This window comes from Pseudopodoces humilis, chromosome 3 (assembly GCF_049639895.1).
Source record: "Pseudopodoces humilis isolate 2021_Gansu_Grassland_sample_001 chromosome 3, ASM4963989v1, whole genome shotgun sequence".
Taxonomy (NCBI): domain Eukaryota; kingdom Metazoa; phylum Chordata; class Aves; order Passeriformes; family Paridae; genus Pseudopodoces; species Pseudopodoces humilis.
This window is the reverse complement of record NC_142202.1, coordinates 78,183,272-78,203,974: the sequence shown is the minus strand read 5'-3', so window position 1 is coordinate 78,203,974 and position 20,703 is coordinate 78,183,272. Positions and strand designations below refer to the sequence as shown.

The 20,703-nt window shown below is 41.6% G+C and overlaps 1 protein-coding gene across 1 annotated transcript in view; it reads right to left on the bottom strand.

Annotated features, from left to right (window-relative positions):
- Window positions 1-2,206: 2,206 nt before the first annotated feature.
- Window positions 2,207-20,703, bottom strand: part of GABRR2 (gamma-aminobutyric acid type A receptor subunit rho2) — a 36,413-nt gene continuing 17,916 nt past the window's right edge. Inside the window, exons 3-9 of the mRNA XM_005518201.3 lie at window positions 19,675-19,742; window positions 15,512-15,735; window positions 12,103-12,185; window positions 10,735-10,875; window positions 10,357-10,509; window positions 9,542-9,738; window positions 2,207-5,612 (exon numbers count right to left, since the gene is read on the bottom strand). Coding sequence (XP_005518258.2) covers window positions 5,304-5,612; window positions 9,542-9,738; window positions 10,357-10,509; window positions 10,735-10,875; window positions 12,103-12,185; window positions 15,512-15,735; window positions 19,675-19,742 — 1,175 coding nt within the window. The 3' untranslated portion in view covers window positions 2,207-5,303. The remainder of the gene's footprint in view (window positions 5,613-9,541; window positions 9,739-10,356; window positions 10,510-10,734; window positions 10,876-12,102; window positions 12,186-15,511; window positions 15,736-19,674; window positions 19,743-20,703) is intronic.

Below are 20,703 nucleotides of genomic sequence, written 5' to 3'. Positions count from 1 at the left end.
TCATACTGTACTTTATATTTTATATCATTATTGTTATATACATTTATTTAGATTTTTACGAATTTTTACAAGTTCATTTCTCACAGTTGGAATGAGTTTGGACCCTAATAAAAATCCAGATAAAATGGAAAGAGACAGGAGGCTAGATAGTTTTACAGCTCCAATGTTCTGTCCCATTTCCCAAAATATATTTGTTCAAGTAATTCTAACTGTCGTTGCAATTAACATGTCCTTTCATTTCCCGCTCTGAATTCCCTCTAAGCTAAACACACAATTTTCTTCTATAAATCTGCATGACAAGAAGAGCAGCAAAATCTTTCCTTCTTTTTTTCCACATCATTTATATGCATTTTGCACGGGTTCAGTTGCCAGGCATTTCTCCTAAGCTAATTTCTATGGTTGCAAGTGCACGTATATACACTTGGAGACCCCTGAACGACTTGTGGAAGAAGCCCAATTTGGACAACTGGCCAAAAGGAGTCTTCAGCATTTTCTTAAAGCGAGGAAATATTAAAAAATCAGGTGTCAAATTATCTGCTAAGGGTTTTGCTGCTTGCTCTGGGGAGTGGGCAATGCAGGACTGTCCTGATTCCTGGGTGCCTTACAAGGGGGGGGCTGAGGAACACATTCCATGCCATGCCCATGACACAGTCCCCATCTCTTCAGTGCTGCAGGATGAGCTGAGAGTGGGGGTACACCTGGGAGTTGGGCATGACTCTGTGTTGGTATGGAGGGGACTCTGCCCATGGCTACCACGGGCACGTGGCTCCTGTGTGAAACCCTGACCAAGGACCAGCTAATGACACATGGCCAGAAATGAGCCCAAACCCAAAATGGCCACACCACCTTTTATGCCTACCCTATGGCTGGTGGGGATCCCACCCCTCCTGGCAAAGGAGAACCTTTCTGTGCCCAAATCAAGGAGTGCCCCATGATGATGTGTGATTCCCAGGCACTGAGTACCTTGGGAAAGCTGGTTGTCCTCACCTTTGTCTCCACAGCAGGCCCTGCTCTGCCTGGCAGTAGCTCCTGTCTTTCCACAAGAGCTGAATGCCAGGGCGGCACCTTTTCCATGCTTGTGCGCAATTTGCCTTCTCTCTTCATCTGAAATGATAGCTCCTCTGACCAGGAAAGTAATGACCCTGATACATTATTTCAAATGTCATTTGTGCAAAGTAATTAATCAGCTTAATGTGAGACTGGATTACGTTTTAATTTTAATAGTGCTACATTCTTGCTGTTTTTTAAATAAATTTTCCTGGTCTTTACATTTCAGCAGGGCATCAACTCAGTTAGTTAGGCTGTACCTTGCTGTAATCCCTCCACTGTGGAAATCTGACAGACAATAACCATTATTCAGTGGTTCAGGCATCAGCCTGCATCTACCATGCACATTTATTTTAGTTCCATAAGTCTGCATTAGGGATAATAGCTGAGATCTAGCAGCTGGGACCCTCGGAGCAGTTTTATCTTCCACTGGGAAGTGTGGAGACAATGTTTTCAAAGGCACAAAGCAGGCATTAAATGACAAGTTCTCATTTGTAGTCAGATGGAGATTGAGATATGTACCTGCCACTTGATCTTTTGAAAATGTGCCATTAACTGTAAAGCAATTACTAAACTTTCTTCAGTTGTGGGTTGCAGTTTTCACAAAAGGTCTCCATAGCTTGTAACTGTAATTAACAGCTCCCTTTTCCTAAAGAGCTTTGCATACTTCAAAGTGCTCCCATGCTTCCACTACATTTCTTCCACCTTTTGAAATGTTGGGTTTTTTTTTTACTTGAAATCAATTACAAATGAGGTGTTTATTCAAATCCTTTGCCCCTGGGTATCAGCTTATAGGTAACAGATTTCCAAACAGAATTAAAATCACATTTTAAAGTTCACACCATGAAATTGACTCTTTTCCACCCTTTCCATCTGCTATTTTATTACCAGGTTTGATTACAGTAATCAGCACAGTGGATTGTACCCACTGCACAAACCTTTTTCAGAAAAAAAAACTGTAAGAGAACCCATATTTTTGCCAATGCCTCATTTCTTGGTCCTTGACTGACAGTAAGAGCCTTTTTTTCCCGTCCAACGTAGTAAGTTTTCAGGGCATAATAAATGGTCATTTATATACAATATATTAAAATTTCACATATGGACACTTTAACATAGGTACACATCCCAGTGTCTTCCTTTGTTATACATTATGCTTGCATACACATTATACATATGTGCACATATATGTATATAGTTACTTTTTCTCAAAGACATGATTTGGTTAGAAGTAAAATTACAATAAGCCAGAACTTGAATGAGCAGAGCTGACATTTTTCCTCTTTGCAGTTGGACCAGGTTGTCCAGAGAAGGCATTTTCATCAGCGACCTGAATTTTCCCAGATCTCCTGTGCACTTCTGAAAATCATCTCCTTTGGTAGGTTCATTGTCCATCTGCTCAGTGCTTCACAGAATTGGGTTGTATCCATCAAACACCATTCAGAGTCCAGCTTCAGGCACTCTCTCTCAAAACATTGGTTTTGGGATCTGGCAACTGGAAGTTAGACAGTGCTCATGGAGTCTCTTGTAATCCAGGGGAAATCAAAGGTGAAATACATTGTCAATACCACACTTCAAATATTTGTTCTAACTTCATGCCTAGCCACTCTCCTCCAAATAAACAGAAAAATATAATTTATAATGCTGACTGAGGGAGAAGGCTTTATTTTTATCTATACTTTTAATATACTGTTTCAATTAATAATGAGCTCAAGTAATGCTTAAGATAGGGGAGGGATTTTTTTTTTTCTTTTGCAGAAAAATACCCTCTTGATGGTTTTATAAGCTGATGAAAGCAGAAATCAATTTCTATCAGTTATGTACACATGCAAATAAAATAATGGTAAGGTATACTCTCCAAAAGATGCCTATTAGACATTAAAATTACCTGGAATGCCAGTACAAAAATGATAGGACCTAAAGAACATCTTTTCCATCACATAACTTCTAAAGGAACAGGAGGTGTAATAAAAAGAAATGGCAAAGTAAAGCACAAGGACTTCCTGGGTTTTGTATGCCAGGAGGTATTATTCCTCGACAGCGCTCACTTTTTGGCTGTTTGTCTACATTTATCCCTGGTTTAATATCACTGTAATGCAGAGGAGTTGAAAAAGCATGATAAGGCAGGAGAGATACCTGCTTTCTTCCAACTGGACTGGTTCAGAGGATGCATTTGAAGAACTCAGTGGTAACTAATACAAAATTGAATTCCCACTGGGTGACCTGCTCAGAAATCATAGGCTTGCCCCACACACGTGCTATCTAAGCCTGTTGAGCCCCTCAGGCACCTAATGAGGTAGGCAAATCCTAGTGCTCCTCACTTTCTTGATGGAGGAGCTGAGGCACTGCAAGGTTAAATGGCATGTGCCGTGGGTAATGCTGAAAGACTGACAAAACAGGGGGGCACAGGAACCGAGTTTCTCACTCCCTGAACTCTCTGGTGGCTTCATGGTGTAGTTCTTCTGCCTTTCCCTAGCAAAGGTCCCTTTGCTGCAACTGTCCTGCTGCTAGCTGGGACACTGGCTCCTTTTTTACACTCAAAACTGCTAATAACTGAAGAATGCACTGTTATGCCCAGGCTTTAACCTCTCAAAAGATGAGTGGTCTATTTCTTCAATATTTTTTGTGTCTTTCTTGTAGTGATCTCCACATGTCAATGTGAGAAGTATCCAGGTTTCAGGTCCATGAGCAATGAGGGTTAATGCACTGACCTGGTGGCTTAGGAGACAAGTGGCAGGCTGGGAAATCCTGCCCCTCACTGTCCTTCCCCTTCTTGTCAGTAATGTCAGAGCTGTGGTTTCCTACTTTTATGACCAGACAGAGCTCCATTCATGTCAGTAATTAACATGGCTGATTAAAGGGGAACATAGTTGTTAATTTTAGCTTCTCCCATCAATTTTGTTTCCACTAAATCGGTGCCATCATCAGCTTGACCTAGGCAGTAATATTTGAGGCCCAAGGGAAAACCTGGGTATTGCTGACAGCCAAGAGTTGCCATTTTTCTGCTCCTTTCTGCATCCTCTGAGATTTAGGATGTAAGAATTCCTGCTATGGTAAGCAGAAAATTTCATGTTCTGACAAATAATTACAGTTACATCAGTATTTTTGTTTGCTTTTTCTTTATTCTAACCTCAGTCCTGGCTGTTTATACTTCAAGCTCTGCCCCCACTGCTCAGCTTCAGCTTGGTAAACAAGTGTTTTGATGTTGATAATCTCCACGACAGCCAAAAAGTCATGGTGTTTTCTTAAAATAAGGAGCACACAAACCTGAGCATCGCTGTCTTGTTGCTATCATGTTTCTACATTTGGGTTTTTCTGTCAGTGGTGTTATCAAAGGAAAAGGAAATATCATGGGATAGGAAAAACTGCCAAGCACATAAGCTTGTTACAATGCTGTGCAGCAGCTTCAAAGGACTTACATTGACCTTGGACCCACAGTATTATTCTTGGCCATTTAATCTCTGACATGCCTCTGTTTCTGCAGAGAGGTGCTGGCAGACATGTATCCCTTTTGATCCCAAATGCCTGAACAGAAGGGCATTGTGTTGATTGGGAGAGGCACATTGGGATACACAGTTTGTCTGTGGGCTGCACTTTGTAATCTAGAAAAAGACCCCGCTAACTCAAACATACCACCTGTGCTCTGTAACCAGCCCAGCTGATCCTGGCCAGCCAGCTGTCCTAATGGAACTGATGAAGGTCCTATCCAGACAGAAAGCAGAATCTGTACCCTTAAAGGAGGTGTTCGTCACAAAACAATGGAAAAAGGTTATGTTTATATGCCGAAGAAAAAACAATTTTCTCAAAAGTAAAGGGAAGTGCTCATTCAGTTTCCTTACAAGAAAAGCACTGTCCAGACCTCCCCACACAAGCTGCATTGATTTAATTCCTTACAGCTCACATGAGCACTGCCTTTGGTTGTCCATTGCACAGCAGGCACCACCAGTGTGGCCAGCCCCAAATGAGCATCCAGCACCTTTTGGGTGTATGGTGGACACGTATTTTCAAGTATGAGAAATGGCATGTGTCATAAAGCAAATGGAAGCAAGAAGTTGGGCTGGAAACCAACCAGTACAGCAAGTTCCTCCATGAGGCCTGCACATGGAATTGCCTCCTGGAGGATGTGTCCTCCCATTTATCCTTCAAAGAAGCAATAAAATAATCAGGTTTCTAGCTTTGTGTTCAGATTAAGACAAAAAAAGTACCAACAAAAGAGTGTTTTGTAGACATCTGATTCAGTCACTGCTGTGCCAGCATGCTTAGCTAAAGACAGACCAATATATCAAGTTAAAAAATATATAGGTGCCTGGGAATATTAATCTTGAATATTTATCAATTGCATGAGTGTTCTGGATGATGCGCAAGCCCACGTGGCCCTTCAGGCCTCTCTTCCTTGATGAATTAGATTCATTGCTCATAGCTAAATGTACAACCATCTTTTCTGGTTTTTCTTCTTCTGGTACCATCTGGTTTCTTGTATATCCTGCCAGGCTGTTGGCATCAGATTCACTGTAGTTTCCATCCAGCATCATAGTTTTTGAGTGAGGTATTCCACATGAACATGAAAACTAGAGACATAAACAAGAAATAAGCTGAATATTGGAAAAACATGTAAGCAATGGAAATTATGCCTTTCTATTATCGACAGCTTGTAAACAGTTGAGTTCAAAATTTTGATTGATTTTGAGATATTTAAGTTTCTCTTTGAACAAAAGTCACATTTTTTGGGCTTGTTTTCAAAAATAAGAAACAGGGTTTATCTCCACTGCTCGGACAAGCAGCTTCAGAAAAGATTAGAAAAATGCTTTAGCAGACATATAGTCTAAACAAAAGGTTTTCTTAGCTAGCTGTTGCTCAGCCTCACTGTCTTGAGATTCCTTATTATTCATTCTTTGTGATGATAAATATTCATGGACAAGATGCAGTTTAATCTGTGGAAATGGCTTATGCAATACATGTTACAGGAAGAAAAGGGCCAAGTTCTGGTTTTACAGATACATGTTTTCTTCATAAATCTGATTTTAAACCAAGCAGAGGACCAGCTAAAAGCATAATGTAAAATTCCAGCTTTGTTGGAGCTAATAGCAAAACTTGTACTGACTTCAGCAGCACCAGCATGCATCCCACAAGTCTAAAAATCCAATGCATACAGATAGAATTTTGAATAGGAAATGCAGTCTTCGACCATTCAAAACCTTCAGTGTTCCTGTCCCAGCAATATGGATTATGTATTAGAATGCAGTGAAAATGGACTCCAAAACTTCCTTTCTGCTAGAAGCTCCTGTCTCTGATTTCCCACAGACCAATTTCCTTACCCAATAATATTCCACCAGCTTTGATGTGTGGGTTTTCCAATAACTTGTTTTCAAGGATATGTTCAGCTAAAACAAATGTATATATCTGAATGCATATCTATGTAAAAATGTGTATAACATCAATATGTAATATTCAGGATGCCATTGGAAAACCCTGCAGTCAAGGCTTTTCCTTCAGATTATTTAAATGACAGATCACATTGCTGATTGCATTATTGAAAACCTTAAAATCAACTTAAGGATTGTTTCTGTGTTCTTGGCGTAACCAAAAGATTTGGTATTGGCAAGTTATGTGCAGAAAAGCATGAGAAGTTAGTAGCCTGCTTACTTTACTTTTTTTTTGAGCACTCCATTAGTACAACTGAATCAATTGGGTTTTAAGAGATATTTTATTCTAAGCAGGCACACTTTGAAAAACCCACACCCCAAAACTAACAAAACCAAACCAAACCAAAACAAAACCAGAGTGCAGCTCCCCAAAAAAGGACTGCTGTGATTTAACCCCAGCTGATAAATAAGCATTATGCAGTCACTCTATCTACCTTTCCCACTGAACTCCGGAGGGTAGTGGAGAAGAATCAAATGTAAAACTTGTAGATAGAGATAAGAGAAGTTTAATAACTGAAATGTATTCTATGGTGTGGAATATCCATTTGGCTCATTTGGCTCACTTGTCCACAGGTAAATGTCACCAAAATCAACTGTTTTTTGTTTACCTCCTCACTGATAGAGCATGAGACACAAAAACAAACTTGACTCAGGATAAACACAATTTAGCAAAAACATCAGTGTGTTACAATATTACTCTCCCGATGAATTCAAAACACAGCACTGTACCAGCTACTGAAAAGAAACTAGCTCTATGCCAGCCAAAACCAGAATGATAGCAAACAACAAAGAAAACACAGGGAAGAATTACTCATGAGGCTCTTTATCATGAACTGACAGGTCCAGGAGATGGTGGCTGGGTGTGAGGGACAGCAGCTGCAATAATAAGCTAATTGCTGCAGGACTCAGCAGAGAAAGCAATTCTTCAGATTTATTGTCAGCCCCAGGTCAAATTACAGTTCCCATGGCTTCATGCACGTATGATGACAGCCACCTCAATGGACAAGAGAGCCTGACGTGCTAGGAACCCACCTCCGCAGAACCTAAAATTACACTCATCCTCACAAAGGCATGAACACGTAGAGGTGCACTACATAATTTCACCCTGCGGGACTTTTAGCCTATGTCTACAATAATAATTCAAAGACTGCCAAAAAGCCTCTTTGGACATGGGAATGCAGCTGACAATACCATTAAAGTGTCAGAAAGATCTCTGGCCTCTCTCAGCCCATGAAGCACTGAAAAGTTCCCAGGAATGGGCTGGGAATAAGCATGGGGCCACAGACCTTTTGCCACAGGTATTTCACAGCAGCTCCTGGAACCTTGAGGGTGAGAAGGTTTCGTTTTAGATACTGCACGTCTTTGTCCCTGGCATATTCAATTCCATAATGTGGACATAACATAGAGCTCTTTTCTGGGCAGCCTTATATGTTCATACTAGAACTTTTGGGGTCCTTCATAGGGGAGCAGCACCGGCTGACAAGATCTACATTTACTGTGAGAAATGTCTCTTATGCTGCTTCAAGAGCTTCTTTCTCAAATAATGCTATTTATTACCTCTGTTCCCATTTCCCCTACTGAAACATAATATTGTCACATATTAAAGACTGGGTACAATATTTTCCCTGGTGTAGTAAAAAGGCATTTGCTGAATATAGAATTCAATGTACAAGACTCAATAAAGGGCAGATTTGTGATATAAATAACAAGCTACACCATAACTGGATGTGGCAAAACATTCCAGAACACTTAGCAGAAAATTAACACATCCTCTTAAGTTCATTTCATCAGTTAAAATAAAGGAGAAGAATTTTCTGGCTAAAATGCCACAGACCACTGCTCACATGCAGCAAGTCAGACACACTGGAGTCACTGTGCTTGAACAGAGCATCTCTACCCTGTGTTGCAGAAAACTGCTGGGCTCCACATGGGGACTAGGAGGGGCAAAGATAAATTAAGATATTCAGGACTTGTTTCAGACAGCTTTCCAGAGTCATAATGTTGTTGAGAAGGCCTTGAAGAGAGGTAAAATTTCATCACAGAAGTCTGATAAATTTATCCTATTTTTTAAAAAAATATATCTAATTACATTTTTTTATGGTATGCCAACTGAGAAAGGTGCTGGGTTGTAATGGGATTTGTGCTGCTCTTCAAGAAAGTCATAGGGAGAAAAGGAAGAGAAAGAGAGGGACATACAAAACCAGCAGAGTAGTTCATAGAGGGAAATAGCATGCTTAAATTGCATGAAAGATGATGTCTGCATTGGCATTTCCAACAAGCTTATACAAATTTCTCCAGGAGTCAAAGACAGTAGGTTACCAGTATCACCAGTAGACTAATGTGGTGAGTCCTACTGGGAAGAAAGAAACTGTAAAACATGGTGATGTCCTGGGTGTATGGGGACTGAAAAATATTTGGTCCCAAGACTTAGTGTTCAAAAGGCAACGGTGCTTTGTTTAATCACAAAAGGCCTAGAGGTCTGTAAGATACCTTAGGCTGGAAAGAACTTCAGGGCATCTCTAGTCCTATGTCCTGCTCACGGCAAGATGCTCAGAATGTATCTGGTCTTGAAATACTCCAGGGATTACTGGATAAGAACTTTCATAGCACATTAAGAAGTACAAGCATAAATTTCACTGACTGACTGTGCTTGGTGATGGGGAACACCTCCTCTGTTACATCCATTAAATCCAGTTTCCAGAGTAAAGTTGCCTATAGAGGAAGGAAACTGACTTGCACCAAATAACTCCTTTAGCTTACTAAACAAGAATTGTGGCAGCTGCAGCAAAGTATCAGATTTTATACTTTCCCCTCTTGCTATTCCCTCACATTTCCAGGTTGCACTCTTTCCCAGTTCAGATCACGCTCTCTTCTCTGATGTTTCTATGAAGATCCATAAGATCAAATCCTGTTTTTCTGTGTTACCAATTCAGCCTGAGGTGGAGCAGTCTAAACAGACCCAATTACACACATGGTTGTCAACGTTTTCCCATTAACAGACAGTCAATATAAAGACCAGATCAGCTGTAAGGGGTGGAAAAAAGGAATAAGTGGATGACAAAGGTGTTTCTCACCCTCTCCCGCAGTTTCCTCTCCTTCCGCTCTTGCACTGTTGTCAGGTAATTCACAGCCGCGTATTCCAACACCGAGAGGAAGACAAACACAAAACTGACCCACAGGTAAATGTCCACTGCTTTGATGTAGGAAACACGAGGCATGGAGGCATTCACCCCAGTGATGATCGTGGACATGGTCAGCACAGTGGTTATCCCTGGAAAGAACCAAGAGACAGAGCTGTTTTTGACAAATACAGTCTATAAGGGCTTTTGTCTCTAGAAAAACAGAAGTTACATTCTACATGATGCTCTAAAAGATGTTCAGTATGAAATAAGTGTGTGTAAAGTATCTCTTCTGCTAATGTAGAATTGTTCCCTTGTCTATATTTTTGTGCTCATGATGGGTTGAGTTTTGAGGAGCAATGGAGCAATCAACATTTTGCATTTAACAAACGGCATTTAACTCCCTCCTTTAACTCCAGGGTTTAAACACAATGCTGTTAAAACATATTTTTACACATCTAATCCTAAGACCAGGCTTACTAAGATCAGTGGTGACAAGGAGTCCCGTTTCCTAGCTGTACCATTCTGTGTTACAGCTTCATTTTTAAGACCACAGCACTTCCTGTCCTGAGCTACATATAAGTGAGGAAGGGTGCTAAATGATGAAGGACTTAAGACCGTGCAAGTTATACATTATATTAATCATCAGATAAAACCACCATTTGCTTGCAAAATATCTTTAACCATCAAAATGAACAGTTCCCTCTCCTGCCAAAACCTTCACATTCAAAGCTTTTCACGCAGCCATGGCTTGTTGCAGTTGTTCTCACCCAAAGAGACTCTGGCAGGAACTGCTCGTCGGTCAATCCAGAAGGACACCCAGGACAACATGACCATGAGAGTGGCAGGGAAGTAGGTTTGGAGCAAGAAGAAAAAGATGTGTCGGCGTAAAGTGAAATTTATATAGAGTCGATTGTACCAACCTTTGAGAGAGGAGGAAAGCCAGAATCAGTGAGAACAGCCTGGACAGCAGGTACAGAAAGACAAGACCTTTCTTTGGTTCTTTTATTTCTAAGACTAGTAAAACAAGAAACTGAGCTTTTAAACAGACTGTGGAAACTGCACTTTGTGACATAATACTACGAGCCCCCTCAAAAGCAGTTAATACGGTATTAGGTTTAGCATTATGTCATCAGAAAAGGCAATACCTGTGCTACTGTAGAAAGCCAGTCTTGAAGTTGTGTGGAATTTTTGTATCAAAAACTGAGACAAAGAAATTTTTTCATCAGTTTTAAGAGATTCATTCCCATTTTTCCAATACAGCATCAGATCTTCATCAGTGTAAGCATCTAAGGGAAAGAAGAAATACAATGTGATGTGACTTTAGCTTAGAGGTTCAACAAGAGTTAATACATCCAATCTTTGGCATGAACTAATGCCACAAGTAAGTTTGCCAACAGCAAGGTAGTTCAAAAGATCTTATCATATAATATACTGTGATAACAACAAAAATCCAGATTCAAGATAACAAATCCTCATTTTACTTCACATTGAAACGACAGAATGGCACTCTTCTGAACATCACAGACAAAAATAGATAATAGCTCAGGAAATAATCATGGCTAAAATACCTTAATTTAGAGGAAGGATTAAGCATGGACACTTCAAACTATCTTAGAATGATTAAAGCAAAAGAGACAGGTGAGAAACAAAAGCCCAGAAATATGTTAAAAGTGTAAGGGAAAAATGGCAGAACCTGTGCACTAAGTAACAGGAATGGGGAAGAGAAGAGGGTTATCAAGATCATCAGTGACAGGAGCACATGCCATAGGGAGAAGAGGCTGGGGGAACAGGGCTTGTTCAGCTGGGAGAAGAGCAGTCTGTGGGGTGGGGTCCAGCTGCTGCCCTGCTCATGGGGAAGGTGGCAGCAGCCTTTTCCCAGATGCTTTGACAAAATGGAGAATGAAAGGAGAAGACACAAGGGATGTAAGCCTCAGCAAAGGATTGTTCCCAAGCAGGCAAAAGGAAACATTTTCAGGATCAGGGCTGTCAAATATTTGAGCATGTTGCAGAGAAAAGTTGTGGTACCTGAATTACCTTGCTCAAAAGCCCCAAGCAACCCATCATGAACTCCCTGCTCTTAGCAGGCTATTGGAGAAGCTGACCTCAAGGTCAATGAAAAGTATCATCTGATTCTGATTCTGTTTTTTGCAGGGGAACATTCAGTTAAATAGCTGAGAGGACCTCAAAAAAAACAGATGTTACTCTTGCCATACACTGGAGAAAGTCTACAAAAAAAATCCTACTGCTCACATTACTTTCTCCACCAAAGAAGCTGAGCCCAGATCACAGTGTTTGCAGGATCAGGATTGTGTAATAGGATGTTTTCCTTGCAAATTCTGGTCTTGCAGCACAAGGACTAGATGCACAATACTGCTGAGTCATAGGACTCCTAGTAACTCTGATGAACTATTTTTTCAGGCTCTAACAAAGACAGTATTCTGAGACCTGTCCAGTGAAATGTTTGCGCAGCCAGCCATGGAGCACATCTAGCTAGAAACACGGATACAACGTACAGCTTTCCAGTTCCAGAGAACACGTCTGAGAGTCCAGGGGGAAGTGGCTGAAGTCCATGTTGCACATTGCTGTCACTGTGACCCTAGAATTCGAAAATCAGAAAAGCTGGTTTCTATGAGAAGCCATCAAGAGAGAATGTTATCACAGATAATTATTCTGCAGCTTTTAAGCCAGAAATATTGCATGATGTTAGGAAAAAATCCACAGGAAAATACTTACCATTTCTCCACATTCAAGCTAGATGGATTTTACACAGAAACTCCAAAGAAAAATGTAATTTTAATATCTATCAAGGAACTGAAGTACTATCTGGGACATTACTGTTACACTAATGTCAGTACAGATATTTCCACCATGTTTTATATCCAACTATTCACCTACAAGACTACGATGTAAAGTAACTTCACCATTTACATTTGTATATTCCCTTATGTGCAGTTTAATTAAGATTTATACATTTTCCCCATTACTCAGTTCCCTCCATAGTCACCCCCAGTATGACCCAAGCCTGAGGAATATGACTATTCTTATTGCAAGCCACAAAATTCCTTCAGTACATATATTATTAAGGCAAAAGCAGTTTCTTACAGCTCTCAATAAACCCTTTTAATCTGAGGGGTGTATTTCTTGGGCAGGGGCTGTAAAATGGGTGCAGCTGGTTTTCAGCAAGTGAGATTTGCTTCTGTTAGGTTTTTGTCTAAGCTAAAAAGCTGCAGCAATCACAGCTCCAGTTTTTAAACTAGTCCAGTTGTGCACAATGTTACATAAGAAATTTTCCAGTGGGTCAGTGAGCTTTCTCTTGCAGATGGATTTGCAGTGGAGCTCCCGATTTAGGAGGGGAAAATCAGCTGTGACTCATCGTTTCAGAGGCCAACTTACGTTGGCTGTGACCATTTTCTAGATTCATTGCAGATGTCTATAAAGAACATTTCCTCTGTTCCAGGGATTGCAATCCAAATCCTACCCTGACCTACGCACTCATCACCCCTGAAAGGCACATGTTGTTCATTTTGATTATAAACTAGAGCAAAATTTTGCTATTTGAGCGAAATTTAAAGAATGTTTTTGGGGACATGCTCCAGAAGGTATCCTGAAACAATGACCTCCCCTAACTATGTGTAGCATTTCAGCATTGTATAACTTGGTGTCATTTAAGTTTCCTTGGTGTCACCTGAGCTGTAGCACAACCTGTGGTCAATAACAGTTAGTCAGAGGCAGAACAGAACAGAAACTCGGCTCATCAATATGATATTCCTCAGTTAGAGTGCAGTGTCCAGGTGGCTTTGAAGGCCCAAGGCCCAAAACAGGAATGAAATATTCCCCAGTCCAGCGTCAATCCCATGCAAACATCTCAAGATATCTGAGGGCATACCCAGAACCACTGGACACCCATGCTTTTTCAGCTGGATATTATTCTGAGAGTTCTAATCACCATCAGGCCCAACTGCCATGGAAATTTTCTTTCTCCTTGGATTTTAAATATGAAATTATCAATTTAAGTCTTGTGAAATCAGCTGTGGTTAACTCATAGACTTCTCTCTTGTGGGTAACATCACCTCCTCAAGAGATCACAGAAGTAAACTTAATAGAAAACCTTTCCAAGTTTTTGAAAATAATTTTACCATGGCTGAAGTGAATAAGTTCCAGAAAGACCCTAGAACAGAAATCCTTGGGTACAAAATATTCAAAGGTCACTGTACACTGAGACCATGTTTTCTGTCCTGGGGAAATGCCCACTTTTTGGGGGCACTTTTCTCCTCTGGCAGTGTATTTTTCTCCAGTTCTCTTTTTTCATTCCTCTGAACAAAATTAAATCTGCTGGGATGCTGATGTGAACAGTCATAAAGGTGGCCTGGTTAGAAGGGGAAACTACTGAGCAAAAAAACCTGTCTGATGAAAAATATGGACAGAGAAAGGCTTGCCAGCCTGAGAACAAGACGAATCCTTGAGAAGCACAGCTGGCCTCTGTCATGCAGATAGGGCACCTAGAAACTGGAGACATCCTGAAATAAAATCAATAACTGCCAAAAAAAAGTGTTTTAACAGGCATTTTATTGTCAATAAAGGTAGGAAATTATCTTGAAAATAAAAAAAAAAGTCTGAGAGAACAGAAAACATCATTATCTATTGTCTGTCACAGGTGAAAAATAAAAATTACCAGCATCTATTGCCTGTTTGAAGTGGTGGCATCCTACACCCTCTTATCTCTCTGGATATAAGGAGGCCATAAATTTTTATCCAAAATGAAGCCTTCCTCTGAGACCTTTCATGCTGCACATACTTTTCTGTTCCTTAGAAGGTTGAATTCAGTGCATGAACTTTCTACCAGCTCTTGGACACCTGGCTGACTCCACACCCTATGACTCAGAGCATCTCTGAAATGAGATTCTGCTGTCTCACTGGTCCCCTCTGAGCCCACTTTGGAGGCTGTTTCCATTTGCCCTTCCCTCTGTTGGATGATTTGGATCGCTTGATAGTGGTATCACCTGATACCAGTACTGTGTACCCACGCAAGCAATCTCTCCTAAGTGTACCTGAGGGTATATTGTGGATGAGTTGCTCCACCAATGTAAAGTGACCTGTAACAATAAATACCCTGGTTAGTTATTGGCTGTTGCCACATGATTGATTGATGGATGTTAAATTACTGATTGCTGACTGTAATTTGCAACAGCATGATATATAGTCATAGTATATATACTTTATTAATCATGGGTACAGTTGCCAGTGGTGATTTTGTGGCAGTTTACTTGCTAGTGGTGATTTTTGTGGTATTTTTGATAATCTGTAATAAGGTAGAGAAGTTTAGAGGATTAAGCCTCCATGTCCTTGTGTATTACAGAATCCTGCAAACCCACAGTCATGATCCGTGTACACCCACAGGATGGATAACCCTCCAGGTCATGACAGGCACCCCTCAGGATTCTTCCAGCCAACAAATCTACTAGAAAACCAGGATGTCTTTACTACTGCCATTGCAGCTTCAATAAACTTAAACATTTACATCAATAGGAAAGCACTGCAACTTAAAAAAAATATTCTAGACAAACAAGAAGGAAAATAGGATAATTATAGAGGTCACCATCTGGTATATCAGCAGCTTCCAGTTTAATCACACACTGACCCTGGGATGAACATTCCTGCTTGACTAAGCTCTCCACTGACTGCAAAGAGTTGGGGGCATGCTTCCCCCAGGAGGAGATTATCCTGTTACTGCCCACAGCATGGTTTCTCAGAGTTTCCTGCAAAGTATTTTGTACTGGACATTCTGGAAACAGGGTTCTGCATCAGCAGCGGGAGTAGCAGGATTGGCAGTAGCAATCCTGGTGATCACCAAAGTCAAGCCTGGATCGAAACTGGCACCAAAGCCCCATGGGATGCTCAGGGGAAGCAGGGCTGCTCCATTACCTCATGCTATAGAGGACGTGCCCATCGGGGAACACTCGCAGCATGATGTTGTCCGTGGTGGTATCATGAATGAAGGATCTCTTGGAATGCACAAAGAAGACATCAGGGACCCAGATCTTCTTCACCAGCCTGCCATCAAAGGTCATGCTCTTGTTGTTGGTGCTGGGAAATGAGAGACGCTCATCCTTCCAGTAGTGCCTTAAGTACAAGGTCATAGTGAAATCCTGCAAAAAAGGAAAGAGAATCGAAAATGGAAGAGAGGTCTGTCAGTGCTGCACTCTACAGCTAGGACACAACAGAAAGAAAACTCACTCCCACCAGATAGATAAGATCTCTCCACTCTCAACTCCTGAATTATTTCCTAGGTCAATGCTCTCTGTCAGTAGATTTTCCTGACAAAATAATTTCAGCCAAAACAAAGCATAGCCAACTAATGAATTTATTGCAGTACCCAGTAATGTTCAGTCCCAAAGGGAATATAAATTTGTCCCAAGAGAAGCAATGCCCTGCAGAAATGATTCTTCAGTTCTGGCAAAGTTTTCTTACAGGACTATGGTAGCAATAGGATGATCAAGAGGAAAAACTGAAAGTTAGCTTAATGGTCAGGCTATACACTAAACAATTTATACCCAAAAGGACTAAATTGTTGCAAACAGCAACCAAGCGAGGGAACTGTGTCAGGTGAGGGGGAGATTTATACTACCATGTAAGTGTGTAAATAAAGTTCCCTTTTAGGCTTATTGATGGGATAGGAGCTTCAATACATAAAGGAAAACATCTGATTGTTGATCCCAACTTGGCAGCTGCTGCTTTTAGAGCTGAATCCACTCTCATGCTGAGAGATCAATCAAATACACTTATTTTCTTTATATTCCCAATTAAGCAAGTGATTATGGGAGCTGCAGCTGCCAAGCCTGTGCAGGCAGCAACAAAGGCCCAGGTCTCTCTCTAACCATGTGGCAGCCATTTTCTCAAACCACAACTAGTCAGTTTGGTGACGGTGACAATCAGTTACCCTGACTCTCTGCTTCAAAGGGCTGTCTCGGAACAGCTTCACATTGCCAGTAGGTTTTGCATTAATTTGTCAAAGAAAGCTCTAGTGCCAGTCCTCACCTTGCTGCCTGGCACAGTACAGAGCTGGCAAGACAGCTGTCTCTCTGACCATGGCAGAGACTGGCCAGGGGGACACTTCTCTTCACTAACCTGCAGGTCCCCACATTATCAGACTGGTCCCAGCCTCCCTCACTGCTCATCCCAGGAATGCTGCCAGCTCCTGCTCCCTACTGGCCACTGGCCACCTTCTCCTTACACCTGTAGTCCCAAAGAAACACTTCCAGCAACTACTGCCGCTGGCAGAGCTTAGGTTACAACCTAGTAGAAGAGTCAGCCTCAGGGGCCAGACATCAAGCTCATCAGTTTGATTAGAGCTGGGAAAAAGGAAACTAAGAAAGAGGCACAATTGCTGCTTTCTTAGGAGTCAGTGCACGTTATGGTAGAAGTCAGAAAAAGGAGTAAAGAAGAGCCTGGCTGTTCAGGGTTACCAGTTGCCTGGCCATGACATGAGATAGAGGGACATAGGGCTCCAGGAGAGGAGGACCATTCTCGTGGTTTAACTCCAGCCAGCAGCTCAGTACAACACGGACACTTGCTCATTCTTCTCTCCCACCACCTCCAGCCAATGGGATAGGGAGTAGACTCAGAAGAAGTTGGGTTGAGATAAAAACAGTTTAATAATTGAAATAAATAGTAGTAAGAAGAGTAATGGAAAGGAAGATGAAAAGTGAGAGGGAGTAAAACGTCAGAAAAACAAGTGATGAACAATACAGCTGCTGACAGATGCCCAGCCTGTCCCCCAGCCCTTCCCAGCCTACTCCCCCCAGTTCATACACTGGGCATGATGTTCTGTAGTGTGGAATATCCCTTTGGCCAGTTCAGGTCAGCTGTCCTGGCCATGCTCCCTCCTGGCTTCTTGTGTCCCTCCTCACTGGCAGAGCACGAGACACTGAAAGTCCTTGATCAGGGTAAGCACTGCTGAGCCACAAACAAAACACTGTGTTATCAGTATCATTCTCATACTAAATCCAAAAGCAGCACTGTACCAGCTACTAAGAAGAAAATTAGCTCTATCCCAGCCAAAACCAGGACAGCCAGGCAGCCTGAGGCTGTGGCTGCAAATTGCCTCTGGGTACAGGGATACGGGGACCATCAGCCATTGCTTACAGCCACCATTGAGGAGGGGGAAAAGACTGTCTGAAGGCACAGCACAGGAAGGATCTCACTGCTTTCCAGGCCACCCCTTTCCCTGTCCTAACAGACAGGAGCTTCTCATCTTTCACCTTCAGCCCCTTTCTTTCTTCAAACAGCCAACACGGTGAACCAAATGCTGCAAACACAAAGTGGCAGCAGACAACAGCTTCTAAGTATAAAATCCAACCTAAGGAGGCTTTTTCATGGCATGATTCAAAAGAGGCAGTATGCTGACTGCTTGTTCCTTTCTGACCATCACACACTTTCTTCACAAGCAAGAAAAGGGGTTTATTTCAGCACTCACAAATAGGAAAGTCCCTTGGAAAACAATGTTTCCAAATAAGAAAATTGGGAAAATGATGGTACCTGCCAGAGGCACAGCCAATGAGTCTACACAAGTACCTCAATTTTGGCAGCATATTTTGTGTTTGTTCCATGCTCCAGACAGCCTCAAGACAGTGTCCTGCCACTGCACACAGCAGCAGCCCTTCCATGTCAACCAGACAGGCATCAGTTTTGAACCTCCATGCTTTAAACAGCCCCTGGCTGCTCTCACTGTCATGCACAGTTTTGCAGATACAGTGGGTTGTGGCTGGTGATGCTTCAGTCCGGTCCTTCTTTGGGGCACCAGGTGCCTGCTCAAGCAGTGATAGGTAAGGACTGCCCTTACCTAGTGATTTTCAGGGCCACTTCAGAGCAGTTTGAAACAAGTCCTGCCTGCAATGGGGAGACAAGGAGGGAACCCTGCTGTAGACACAGCCAGCCCTGGTCCCCTGGCCATGCAGAGAGCTTACTGCCCAGTCCCTCCCCTGCAAACCCATACTGGGACAGTCTATTGGAAAAACACACCAACATAACTCAGACTGACCTGGAGAGAATGTTCTTCCACCCAAATATATTCCAGCAACTGCTGTAGAAGGTACTTGTCATGAGCTGGGAAAATAGGAACTATCAACAACCGAGGGAGAGAACTGACCTCAAAGGCTTTTGACAGGCAAGATTTTTGTTGAATCCTGACAGAAAGCACTGTGAGTTATTTACTCGCACTAATTAGGGCTCTTTGCTGCTCTGGCATTATCTTGATATATTAGAGCCTCAGTTCTCCCCCTGGCTGACAGCTCCCTCCCACACACCTCACTGCATGCATACCCCAAACCCTCTCTTTCAATATCCAGGCAGGAAAGCCACCTGGTTTTAATCATAGAACATACAATAGTTTGGCTTGGAAAGGACCTTTAAAGGTCATCTAAACCGACCCCTCCAAAATGGGATGAAGATATAATTGCACCATATTAAAAACCACTCAACCTAAAGCTCTTCCTTTGTCTTTATGTTTTGTCTAGACCACAAAAGGTGAACAAGAATAGGGAGGAAAAGGCAGAAAGAGGAAGGAGCCCAGAAGCTTCCTCTTTTCCTCTGTGTTCCCCTTTCCTTCTTCTGTTTCCACTTCTCTTTCAAGTGTTTTTATTCCATTTCTTACAATTAAAAAAAAAATCATCATGAAACAGCCCAAAACCAAACAGTGAAGTGTGTGTGAGCACTCGTGTGAATTGAATGGTTCCCTAAGGAGGAAAACTCCTGCAGCAAGCACAGCTTATGTGAATTTTACCATATAGCTTCAAACCTTCCTATGCAGCTGCTTATATTTTCAGTTTTGATAGATCTTTCACGGTACTGATTATTCTCCCATTCAAGGTTCCTTTTCTCTTCAGGCTTTTAATCTTTATCTGGAGGTAGAGAGGTAAGGCTTTGATCACCTGGTTTTATCAAGTCTTTGGTTCTGATTATCAGCCTCTTTGAATTTCAGAGATGCTGCTATTACTTTCATCTGACCAATAATTACAAGCCCACAGGTTTCAAGTCAGAAGGTCTTTTTATGATCAGAAGTAACTGAGGCTTAGAAGAGGATTACATACCATGTCAACCTCAGAAATACTGTCCAAGCTTTCAACTTGCACATCCACCCCAACAGGAATTGCAGGGCCTGGAAGAGAATGAGATTTAGATATGTAAATAAATGTTCTTTCGTATCATCTGCATTTAATTTGCACTTCTAAGGTGACATGCAAACATTTCTGAATTTATGTTGTACATTTTAGTCAATGGTTCTTCAGGAGGTGGCTGAGGAAAGAGTTAGTGAATAACCATGTAAGGGCCATTTTGAAACATTGAATTATCTTCTCCTTGGCATATCCTGAAATGTTGAGCCCTTGCCAGTTAATCCAGAGTTTGGATGAAACATTTGCCTATGTTTTTAAAAACTGAGCCATCCCATCTTAAATTTTAGGCCTTTATGAACAAATTTAGCCCCAAGGACTTGGGACCAAGATGAAGACATGGCAAGAAATGATCTCTTCTTTGGATGTTTCTCATTTTTTACCAACAAGGCAAGCCACATTAATCTCTCAAGAGCCCATCACCATTTTGACTCATGTCACTCACTGATGATATTGCTAGTTTTCCACAGTAGTTTTAAAATTAGCAACCAGAGAGTTCACAAAGAGTAAATAAGCAGAGAACATCCCATAATGAATGCACACTCCTCTGTTACTAGAAACCCTGCACCAAAATGTCACTTTACATTATTTACAAAAATTCACATTAATGACCAGCACCTGCTCAGATGACTTAAGATCCCCACTGTCACTAAAGGCTACAAAATGATTCACACTAGCACATCTCAGTGGTATGACAGGACAAAGAAGTAACTTTATTCTCTGACTCCAGTATTTATAGATTTTTTGACAAATACCAGGGACTGAACAATCAAGTTACCACTTTCCCAATCACACTGGTCATGTGAAACATCCATCAAAAGACGTTTCTTAGAAGGAAGGTGTAAATACCTTATGTTATAGTTACTTTCCTGGGAAAGTAACTAAAACTATGAAAACAAGATCAGAAGGTTTAGTTTTCAGGGCGACACCCCGCAGTGTGCCCTCACG